This window comes from Schistocerca americana, chromosome 6 (assembly GCF_021461395.2).
Source record: "Schistocerca americana isolate TAMUIC-IGC-003095 chromosome 6, iqSchAmer2.1, whole genome shotgun sequence".
Taxonomy (NCBI): domain Eukaryota; kingdom Metazoa; phylum Arthropoda; class Insecta; order Orthoptera; family Acrididae; genus Schistocerca; species Schistocerca americana.
Genome location: NC_060124.1, coordinates 525,623,124 through 525,635,781, shown reverse-complemented (window position 1 = coordinate 525,635,781; position 12,658 = coordinate 525,623,124). Strand labels below are relative to the sequence as shown.

Below are 12,658 nucleotides of genomic sequence, written 5' to 3'. Positions count from 1 at the left end.
ACTCCTGAATGTGAGTGCAATGTGCTGATGAGTGCATAAACTCTTGCCAAAGTCATTTTATATTTTAAAAGCTGCACATATCAGCATAGAAATGTGCTATTGACAAATGTTCTACTAACATTAGCTACTGATACAGGGATTTTGCTTATGCAAAAGGCTTTGAAGAAATATGATGCTTAGATGGAATGTCAGTCAGTACACAGTTCCACTGAATGGCAGTTTAAAGAATATGAAGTTATACTTTATATCCAATATGCTTGATGTCTAAAGACACAGAGAAAAGCCGTGACCATATGATGGACATTACCTACATTACTCTTTTCACAAAGTATATGGAGAAAAGTTTATGGCCCAATGACTCCATTAGCCATGGAAGGGGTGCAGAAATGAACCTACTTTTACAACACTTAGAGCAGGGGTGCACAAACCATGGGTAGCGTGTGTGTGGGCCCTTGTAGAAATAGTTCCTTTGAGCTCAATCTAGGCAGGGGGATCCCAATTTGAAATAATTTGTCATCTCTCAGCACGAACTTTGAACTCAAGGCCCTTACAGTGAAGGGTTTGTGGCCCGTGCTACAGCAAGTCTGTACATCCCTGCCTTAAGAGTGATGTAATACCGTTCTCTGGTGATATTATTTGTTAAGAATTTCAATGAAGAATGGCAAGAAATTCTGAAATGTCCAACAAAACTACTTTGAGAAGTATGCTTCGTGAAGCAATATAAAGACTAACTGAAAATTAAGAGCCAAATGGGATCACTGACAAGAACATCAAGCTGTTGTCCATAAGGACTATTTAAGAATGAACTGCTTCTATAAGGCTACTGATTCAGGAGTATCTGTGTAATGTTGTCTTATGCTGCTGATGAAGAAACTTGGCAGAGCATGCAATTCTGGATTACTGTCTTTATGACACAAAATTGGCGTGACTTTTTCTTTGGTGACATTTGGAGGGATTTAGGAACAGTATCAGGATTGTAAGATCGGACTAATTTGAATTATATTGCTTCTCTGAAGCTATTCTTAAAAAACAAATCTTAGTCCTTTCAAAACACAAACTGTTTTTTGACTGCCAAGACCATTATAAAAAGTGGTAAATCAGCAATTCTAGGAAAAGGATATAGTGATACATACTGTAAAGATGGCCTGTTGAGTTGCAAACAGGCGCAACGAAAAGATTGTTATACATTATGGCTTTCACCCAAGCCTTCTTCACCAAAGAAAACAAACAAAAATTCACACATGCAACTGCACCTTATGCATGCATGACGGAGGCTTTGGCCAAAACCTATAATGTGTAACAGTCTTTTCGTTGTGCCTGTCTGTAACTCAGCAGGTCATCTTTATGGTGAGTATCCTTTTCCTAATATTGTTGATATTACAACTTGGAGTTTCCATTGTTTAAAAAGTGGTAAGTCATGCAATACAGTATGACAAATGAATAACACTTAACATAGCCTGCAACAAATATTGAGACAATTCCACATAATTAAGAAATCTCCAGCATCTTTTCTTTGTTTTACATATGGATATGATCCAAAACTTCATTTTAGTGCTACAATGTACAATTCGCACATCCTATAAAATGTTTCCTATATTTTGTATAGTTTTTCGCCTCCCATGTAAAATTCAGTATTGTTTTTTCAATACTGTTACGCACTAAAAATGATCATTTCTGTTGATCTGGATGAAGTTAAGGAAAACTGCAGTGGGCCATTAAGAGCAACCCAGACGGTGACACTCAGTTTTTTCCAACTGTGGAACAATTGATTTGTATTAAATGAATGTTACTTTGAAGGAGATTTGACAATTATCTAAGTCAAATTAAATAAAACTACTTTTTGTTTACATTCTGTTTATTCTTGGGTCCCCTTTGGTGTGAATTTGATGAACTTCTTATATCATTGAAACAGGCTGTGAACACCATATCTCACTCATTAAATGGAAACAGGCATTTGCACAGAAGTTTGTTTGAATTATATAAATGTTACTACTAGTATTTTTGGTGCCTGCAGTCCTTTTTTTATTTCTAGTTTTTAATATTTTCTCTGTGTGATTAAGTCATATACATTACAATAGTGTTGGCTGGTCACTAGAAAATAAGTCTCAGATGGTTTGCTGATAAAATATACAGTGGAAAACTTTTTCACTTTTTTTTATCTGTACATAACCTTGAGCTCTAACTTACAATGGTAAAATGCAAGATCTCAAAACTGTCACATTACGTAGAAGTTCTCAGAGGTCGTTTGTTATAGATGCCATTAACATCGTCACTGTCATCTAAGGTACTGAGATCAGGTGGATCTCCAAAACCAGAATCATCAAATCGAGGTGTTCTTGGTCCTGGGTTTGGGCTGTTTCCCACTGGAAGAGGTGTCCTTGATGCTGATCCGAGCAATAGGGGATCATCGTATCGGCGAGAGACAAGAGTAAAGTCACGATGTGCGGATACCAGTTTCTGTAGGCGTGAGATAATTTCATAGTCTGGCACAGGGAGATCCAAACCCAGGAGTTTGCTGACTGATGATCGGAAGCTCTGTAACTGTAGATACAATACTTCAAATTTGTTTTATTATTTTCCTAATATTTTATGAACTATTTCTTATTTTCCTAATATTTTATTAACTAATCTATAGTGAAAGCTGCATTTTCAACTCAAACTACGACTGTGACCACTTACCACCACTAGCTGCTGCGCTGCTACTACTACTAATACTACTACGATGATGCAGTATGAATTCTGTAACAGTTGCTGCTGGTCCTATTATACATGCTCCAAATATTTCCACTCTTACCAACTGGCAATGCTGCAACAGCCTCTCCATGGGGACACGGTTTCTGTTTTCCAAAAAAATTAATATACACTGAATGCTATGACTCTCATTTGCTTGTGAAGTATTTGGTGAAATGGTCAAATAGACATCAGCACACAAGCACTAACCTAGAAAAATCAATACTGTATGTTCAGTGTGCACCCTCAAGGAACACTGCAGGCAGATATAGCAGAATGGTACTAATGGCTAGTTTGTTTCGTGGTGAACTCTCTCTTGCTATTGTGCCCCACCTTGTTAGATCCACACCACTGTTATCAGTAGTGTTGATAGTGATGATAAATGATTTTTTTTTAACTTGCAATATTTTATGGGTGTGGTGTTTTCCAACAGCCCACTTATTAGATTTAATGATTTCTTGTTACAAACATGAACTTGTTTTGATGATAAGTTGTTGTTTGTAAGCTTGGATGAAACGAAATGCTGTTGGAGAAAGGATAAATACCACTCCAATAACAGAGAGTAATAAAAATTTGCAGTGGACAAGTTTTTACCACTAGAAACCATATCTGTCATCTATTACCTCAATTAGTAACCATATTTTCTTTCTGTCATGGAGTCTGTCATCTATCTTCATTTGAGTTCCTATGTTAAACTGCAAATTTGTAAAATTAGTGCAGTGGTGGTTACTGGCAAGAATGATAATTCACAGTAGTAGTAGTAATTATTATTTCATGGTTGGTTGGTGTGGGGAGTAGTAGGACCAAATTACGGGGTCATCAGTCCCTTTTCCCAAAAGGAGTCAGGGGAAAATAAAAGACTTAAAACTAAACCGGAACCACACTGAAGAAGAAAACAAAAGAAGCTAACAAAAGGGTAAATGTACACTAAAAGGAAAGAGTAGTGGAAGATATTAAAATAATATAGCAGATGGCATGGGCTGGCTGGCAAAAATTAAAAAGGATGAGCCAGCCACCCTGCAAAACACTAAAATCTCCAGCCTAAAAGACAAAGCTAAAGGAATACAGATAGGGAGAAGATGAACACTAAGGCAAACTAATAGCAAAAAAAGATTGAGGAAGAGTGAAAATGGAGGGAGGAAAATGGGGGAGAAGGCCAGGCACCCACCCTCAGATTATGTGATAAAAACCCCACTCACAAACAAAATGTAAAACTAAAGCAGCCGTTGAGGCATTGTTGCCCGCACCATAGGCAGATTGCCAGGGAGGTTAAACTTTCACCGCAGTGCGGCTAAAATCGGACAGTCCAACAAGATGTGGATGACAGTCCAAGTCTGGCCTAAATAAATCACTTAACGTTTGAATTGTGCTGTTCATTTTTTGTAAAAAAATTAATGTAGTGTGTCTTCTTTTGTCATACACACTTAAGTCCAACAAAATCAGTGAGGCACTGATTTAGTATCCCCTATACCTTGTTCATAGTATAGCGGATTTTTCTGCCTAATAGCATATTTATGTATGGAATACTTGTCAGTCTGCTTATTTGTTTTTGAGACTTGTGAGCACTTTAATTATTTGTCTTTGAGACACAATTTCATCATGGTTTGGAGTCTACATTAAACAGCAGGTCTCCTTTTAACTGGATGTGTAAGCTTTGCACAGAATTTCAAGCTTTTGAAAGGAGTTTTTTCGTTGAATTTCAAGAGGAAAAGAAAAGGTGTAGAAACCTGTTGGTCAAATATTTGAGTGGAGTGAAAACAAGATTCTCAATAAATTTCACACCTGATTATTTGTCTGAATTTTCATAGCCAGACAAAGTGTGGAAAATGGACAAACTGCATATTGAACTGACCAGTGTGAAGTCGAATTTTACAAAAAGGAAGTTTAATTGTTTCAAAATAATCAAGGAAATTAAGATAAAAATATTAATTTGTTGAAAGACAAATTACACAATGGTTTTTGTCTGAATTATTATAGCCAAACAAGGAGTGGGAAAATGACAAATGGGGCATCAAATTGGTCATTGTGAGGTCTAGCTTTGAAAAGAAAAATTAATTGCTTGAAAGTAATCAGGTTAATTAAGGAAAAAATTAGTGATTTGATGAAAAATAATATTTATAGCTACATAGCTAGCAGATGCTGCTAGCTGTGTAAATGGAAAAATTCACCTGTGCAAAGCCTAGCTTTTTTGTGCATAAACAGTTGCAATGGTGTGATATTTAACTGTTAAAAAGGCTTCCTTTGAATCACGTACTAAATTTAGGAAATTTTGAGAACAGATGACAATAGAAAGACGTCAAAAAGTTCATCTGTGCATGGTCTAACTTTCCCAAATGTACAAAGTTGCATTTGTGAGATATTTTAACTGTCAAATTGGCTCACTTCAAATCAGGCACTAAACTCAGGACTTTTGAGAACAGAAGGTGGTAAGAAATCAGATGAGATGTCAAAAAGATCCTGGTTTCTGGAAAAGAAAAACCGCCAAATGTTTGGTGAAATGATTTGTCCAAAAGTAAGGAATAAATCAGATTAGAGGAACATTTGATACACTTTTGAATGACGCTCGAAATGTGTACAGCAAATGAGGTGCTGATAGAGAATTTAAAGTTGACTCTTAAATTCAGAATATTAGCATTTGAAAGAATATAAGAGGCGGATTATGTAGACCACATAGTCTGCTGTTGTGTGGCACTGACAAATTTCTATCATCTTTACCTAAATGGGTAAAAATTTTTTCAGTAGAGATTTATTCAAATATCAGGAAACACGAAGGACATCCTCAATATTCTCAATTTCCACCTCAGTTGCTGTATATGATTTTGAGCATCATTTCAAGGCGTGCCTAATGTTTCTCTGCTCTATTTTATTAATTTTTGTTATTTTCAAGTTCAATTCAGAAAGCATGAAACTTATTTTATATAATGGTGTGCATTAAGCGCATGGCACAAAAAACTCTACTAACACAGTTTTTCTTGGAGCGTATCTTTAAGATTGTAGACTCTGTTGTTCTTCATGTGGAACCAGAAGTCAAAATATCAAGGATTTATAGTTGAATTATAGTTGTGAAACTTTTTCTGTCTTCTATCACAATGTCTTCTCCGTAACCACATGAGCTATCATATTGTAATTAATCTGTAGTCAAACATCACAGCAAACTGGCCAATCAAGAGACAACAGATTGCTTACCGAACTTTCTCTTCGCTGACAATCCAGCAGGCTTTGCTTTGTACTGGACAGCTCATCTCGTAGCAACTGTACCTGGTGGTCATTCAGAGATCGCTCTTGCTCAGCAGACTGACTTGTTGCTCGAACCTGTTACAAAGAGTAGCATAATGTTCAAATCTATGTCTATACAGGGGGATCTCCTAAAATTCCTGAGGCATACTTTTTCTGGTGTTTTGGCAGATTCTGTTTTTGCAGTGTGTAGCTGGAAACAGGCAAAAGAAGTACTGCGCATCATATCTTTCACGTGACGCCCAGTGTCGATGGAAAATATTGGTTTGTTTTCAATTAAAAACAAAATGATATTTAAAGCAGAATTCTATGTGCCCATTCAACAGAGTGGTCCAAAATTTAGTCTAGTGTGATATTTGTTTTATCAATATGTATTAACAGGTGCAGTAAAACATGAAGAATAGCCAGTACTCCAGCAGTGACAGCACTTCTGTGGTCTGCACTGATCACTACTACCATGCAGCAGTGCTGCTCAGTTGTTACTGGAGTACTTGTTATTCTTTGTGTTTTAGTGTACCTGTCAATCATTGGCATTTGCAAGGGGCTGGGGGGCACTTGCTCCCTCCTGGAATCTGAAGCTCACGCTTTTTATGGATTACAGAATTTCCACCAATGACCATCTGTGACTCAAAAAAACTTCCAGATTTAGCTAAGACTTTCACTTCCTAGTACAGCTCTTATCAAGCTGCAGAAAGGAACCTATCAAGCACCCTCACATACTGATTTCCAGCAGAACATAAATATGGAAGCAGTATACGTGCCTGTCATCCATTCCCAATTTTCACAAGGATTCCACCACCCATTTCTGCACACAAAGAAGATTCATTTTGGCTTGCTGATTCTATCTTCAGTTATATGTGTCAGAGCTATTATAGTAGACTTTGTATAACACGGCCATGTAGATGTCTACAGTTATACTTAATCGAATGAATTCAGCTCCGATGATGAGGTGAAAGAAGAGGTTCATAACTTTCTGAACAGCATGGCGGTGAGCTGGTATGACATGGGCATGCAAAAACTGCCACAGTGTCTACAAAAATGCATTGACAGAAAGGGTTATTATGTCGAAAAATAGCTAAATGTTCAAGCTATACACCGATGCAAACCATTGTAGAAATAAACAGGTCTATGGATATGAATCTCAATGCGGCACAAATTTTCTTTCATCATGACATGTTCATTAAATTGGAAGTTCTGTGTTTCAAAACATTACATGTCATCACTGGATTTCATTCATTTCAGTGAAGTTAATTCAAGAGAGAGTTTCTAAATCCCTCTTAATATACTTGTGGCTTAATAAACACTTCGAGTTAGTCTACAGGACCCATTATTTAGTATGAAGAGATCACAAAAGTCCTTCGGAAAAGAAACATTTGCATCTTAAGTCTGAATGAAGTCAAAAGAAGATACAAAAAATATGGCTACCAGGTGGCATTAAAAGGCAGGGCCAAAAGGTAACCGAAATAATAACTTTCAGAAGTTGAAGCTCCACTATTTTTATCAAAAGAACATTTCAGTCAAGAAAATTATGAAACACAATTAGTGGCCAGTATTTAATTCTGCTGCTAGTTACCTGTAAAAATACACAAAGTACAGTTCCTTCCTTGGGGAGAAGAGTGGGGTAGGTCAGGGATGTTGGAAAATAAAGGGCAAGTCACTTGGGCCCTGGGTGAGATGGTCCCACCTCTTAAGACACAGGGAGACAGAGATGCAGTGAGAGGCATCATGGAGTAGAAAATCAGAGATTGTACACTGATAAGCACTGAGCCAGCTTCAGAGTGATAAGTAAAGACAGGTTATGTGAAAGAGAAATGCAACAAAGAAGTAGGAGGAAAAGGAGTGAAAGGAAAAAATGAGTAAGGAGAATGAAGAATAAAAAGTAATAAAATCAAACACTCCCTTCCCAATGCCAAGGCATCTTCGCCAAATGTATCTGCTCCACCACTGAATTCCTCAATACGTTCACCAGTGATGTTTTCCAGGCTTTCCTCTCTCAAAACTACCTCACAAATCTTATTCACAAACAAATCCCTCTCACCCTGTTACTAATACAGCTTCCACTTACAACAAGCTCGGAACACCATCTTGTTACCAGTACCATCCTTAACGTATTTATACATTTGCCTGCCACAGACATGACTTTCTGAAGTCCAAAACCACACATCTTGTTTATTGACTGAATTAACTCTTCACTGCACATTGCTTTTATAGGAATTACCACCACTAAACTGGCCATGTATATGAATGGGCAAAGAAAGAAAGACTGCATCCAGTACCCAGTTGCTGAACACTTTCCACTGCATAACTCAAGGGACCTGGAACTATTTTGATCCTCCCACCAATTTTTGTTTCCCTGAACTCCAGAAATGGGAATTTGTGTTATTACAACACATGCTCGCATCTCTACACCCTCCTGGATTTAACAATCATCAATGCAGCCCCCCCCCCCCCTCTTTTTTTCATCACAATGTTATGTTGATGAACAGTCTGTGAAGAGTAACAACAGTATTTCTTTTGCCATCTGAATCTTGGGATACTGTAGCAACAATATTTTCACTCTCATGAGATGGGAAGAGGATCTCCAACAAGCCCTTTGCTCCTGCCAATCATTTCATTTTGGTAGTTTATAAGAAGGAAGCATTTGCTACATTTCTGCTCTTAATTTTGGCTTTAGTTTATTTCGTTATCTTCTCCTCTAAACATTTATTACTCTCATTTTCTATTTGCCTCCAATTTCAGATTTTTTTGCTGTTAAGTTTTCCCCCCCTTACAACAGGCTGCAGGGCACTTATTTTTCCCTGCAGTGTGTCATACTTTGTTTTCCATTCCTAGAAATAATAAATGAAGTTAGAGAGCACATGCTTTTTTTTAATTTGTGGGTTTCTTCTTGCCGTGTCCACAATCACATGGTACACAGTGAATATCTACAGGGGGTGCCAAGTAAGCAGTCTTCATACCAGGCATCTCAACATTCTGATATGTCACAGTCTAGATGGTATTCATTCACTGGAACTGATTTACGCTTTCTCCATGAGACCTTCAAATAGTTGACTACAACTGCCACTAGTTATGTCAGCAGCCACAGAGGGCACTGATCACTGGCTATTCTTTCCTCTTCCGCAAAATAGAGCACAGATAGACATCATTCCACTGGTTGTGAATAAATAGAGGTTCACCAAACACAACTGTTCCTGTTCCAGCTTGCAGAGCAACAGTTCCAGTGTACCTGCCAGTGCATATCAGCAGGTGCCAGGTGTTACAGCCACGTGCTATAAATGAAGATCATTGGACTGTAAATGCCTAGTGTCAAGTGATATTTAGAAGTAGTAGTCCAGACTGAACATCTATAGATTAAACAATGGAAAATCCAGGATGGACTGTAACAATATTATGAAAAGGATAGTTGTTACCCACCATAATGAGAGTTGCAGATAGGTACAACAAAAAGACTGTCGAAAAGTGAGCTTTTGGACACACACACACACACACACACACACACACACACACACACACACCACATGACCACAGTCTCCAGCAGCTGAAGCCAGTCTGTGAGCGGCGGTGCATCATGGGAGAGGCAACCAGGTGGTGGGGATAAGCAAGGAAGCTTGGGTGAGGAAGGATAGCACGGCAGGTTGGAGGATAGTAAAGTGCTGTTTGTGGGAGTGCGCAGGGACAATATGGAGAAAGGATGGGGCAGCCAGGTGCATTTGGGAGGTTAGATGGAGGGCAGGGGAGAGAGGTAGTATAATAGGAGAGAAGTATGAAAGACTTGGGTAACAGAAGAAATATTGAGTTTAATTGATGAAAGGAAAAAAATATAAAAATGCAGTAAATGAAGCAGGCAAAAAGGAAAAAAATGAGATTGACAGGAAGTGCAAAACTGCTAAGCAGGGATGGCTAGAGGAGAAATGTAAGGATGTAGAGGCTTATCTCACTAGGGGTAATCTAGATACTGCCTACAGGAAAATTAAAGAGACCATTGGAGAAAGGGGAACCACTTGTATGCATATCAAGAGCTCAGATGGAAACCCAGTTCTAAGCAAAGAAGGGAAAGCAGAAAGGTGGAAGGAGTATATAGAGGGTCTATACAAGGGCGATGTACTTGAGGACAATATTATGGAAATGGAAGAGGATGTAGATGAAGATGAAATGGGAGATACAATACTGCGTGAAGAGTTTGACAGAGCACTGAAAGACCTGAGTCGAAACGAGGCCCCGGGAGTAGACAACATTCCATTAGAACTACTGATGGCCTTGGGAGAGCCAGTCATGACAAAACTCTACCATCTGGTGAGCAAGATGTATGAGACAGGCGAAATACCCTCAGACTTCAAGAAGAATATAATAATTCCAATCCCAAAGAAAGCAGGTGTTGACAGATGTGAAAATTACCGAACTATCAGTTTAATAAGTCACAGCTGCAAAATACTAATGCAAATTCTCTACAGACGAATGGAAAAACTGGTAGAAGTCGACCTCGGGGAAGATCAGTTTGGATTCCGTAGAAATGTTGGAACACGTGAGGCAATACTGATCTTACGCCTCATCTTAGAAGAAAGATGAAGAAAAGGTAAACCTACGTTTCTAGCATTTGTAGACTTAGAGAAAGCTTTCGACAATGTTGACTGGAATACTCTCTTTCAAATTCTAAAGATGGCAGGGGTAAAATACAGGGAGTGAGAGGCTATTTACAATTTGTACAGAAAGCAGATGGCAGTTATAAGAGTCGAGGGGCATGAAAGGGAAGCAGTGGTTGGGAAGGGAGTGAGACAGGGTTGTAGCCTCTCCACGATGTGATTTAGTATGTATATTGAGCAATTAGTAAAGGAAATGAAAGAAAATTTTGGAGTAGGTATTAAAATCCATGGAGAAGAATTAAAAACTTTGAGGTTCGCTGATGTCATTGTAATTTTGTCAGAGACAGCAAAGGACTTGGAAGAGCAGTTGAACGGAATGGACAGTGTCTTGAAAGGAGGATATAAGATGACCATCAACAAAAGCAAAACGAGGGTAGTGGGATGTAGTCTAATTAAGTCGGGTGATGCTGAGGGAATTAGATTAGGAAATGAGACACTTAAAGTAGTAAAGGAGTTTTGCTATTTGGGGAGCAAAATAACTGATGATGGTCGAAGTAGAGAGGATATAAAATGTAGACTGGCAATGGCAAGGAAAGCATTTCTGAAGAAGAGAAATTTGTTAACACTGAGTATAGATTTAAGTGTCAGGAAGCCGTTTCTGAAAGTATTTGTATGGAGTGTAGCCATGTATGGAAGTGCAACATGGACGATAAATAGTTTGGACAAGTAGAGAATAGAAGCTTTCGAAATGTGGTGCTACAGAAGAATGCTGACGATTAGATGGGTAGATCACGTAACTAATTAGGAGGTATTGAATAGAATAGGGGAGAAGAGAAGTTTGTGGCACAACTTGACAAGAAGTAGGGGCCGGTTGGTAGTGCATGTTCTGAGGCATCAAGGGATCACAAATTTAGCATTGGAGGGCAGTGTGGAGGGTAAAAATTGTAGAGGGAGACCAAGAGATGAATACACTAAGCAGATTCAGAAGGATGTAGGTTGCAGTAAGTACTGGGAGATGAAGAAGCTTGCACAGGATAGAGTAGAATGGAGAGCTGCATCAAAGCAGTCTCAGGACTGAAGACCACAACAACAACAACAACAACAACAACAACAACAATGAAAGACTGGGTGTATTGGTGGTGTAGAGGGCTGTGTTGTGCTGAAATGGGAACAGAGAAGGGGCCTGATTTCTTAACCTTGAACCATGCCTCACCATCATTCCCCACAACTCTCAACATGTAAACTAACCTTACGTCTGCAGCAAGAACCACAATACACCACCCAAAAACTGATCCCAACCTTATAATCCTACATTCTGACAAAGGCTCCATTAATGTTGTTTTGAACCGCAAGGATTACCTGGCAGAAGGACTCCACCATCTGTCAGATTAATCCACCTACAAACCCTTCCACAGTGTTCCAATTCCAGAAATCCAGCAGGATCTCCATTCTTTCCTCAAATCCTCACGTCTGTCCCAGAACCTCTCTCCAGAATCCATCTCTCTGCTCACCCCTACCACTACTCACACTCCTACCTTCCATTATTCCCTAAAATCCATAAACCTGATCACCCAATATGCCCCATTGTGGGCGGTTACTGTGTCTCCACTGAGAGAATCTCCGCTCTTGTAGACCAAAACCTTCAGCCTTTTGCCCGCAACCTTCCCTCCTATAAAAGATACCAACTATTTCCTCCATCAGCTCTCCACAGTTCCTGTTCCTCTACTGCACAGTGCCCTGCTCATCACTGCTGATGCCATCTCATTTGACTCTAACATCCTTAATGACCATGGCTTTACTGCTATTAAACACTACCTTTCCCAACACCTGACAGATTCCAAACCAAGAACCTCCTTCCTAGTTGCCATGACCAACTGTATCCTCTCCAACTATTTCTCCTTTGAAGGCATCACCTACAAACAAATCCAGGGGTATGGCTATGGGCACCCACATGGCATCATCCTATGCCAACCTATTCATGGGCCATATAGAGGAATCCTTTCTGTTGTTGTCATTTTCAGTCCAAAGACTGTGTTGATGCAATTCTTTGTGCTACTCCATCCTGTTCAAGCCTCTTCATCTCCAAATACCTACTGCAACCTACATCCTTCTGA

At 39.0% G+C, this 12,658-nt stretch overlaps 1 protein-coding gene across 1 annotated transcript in view; it reads right to left on the bottom strand.

Moving 5' to 3' along the window:
- Positions 1-2,057: 2,057 nt before the first annotated feature.
- The window catches only part of LOC124619654 (coiled-coil domain-containing protein 170), a 451,315-nt gene continuing 440,714 nt past the window's right edge, over positions 2,058-12,658 (bottom strand). The window contains exons 15-16 of the mRNA XM_047146186.1: positions 5,917-6,042; positions 2,058-2,541 (exon numbers count right to left, since the gene is read on the bottom strand). Coding sequence (XP_047002142.1) covers positions 2,221-2,541; positions 5,917-6,042 — 447 coding nt within the window. The 3' untranslated portion in view covers positions 2,058-2,220. The remainder of the gene's footprint in view (positions 2,542-5,916; positions 6,043-12,658) is intronic.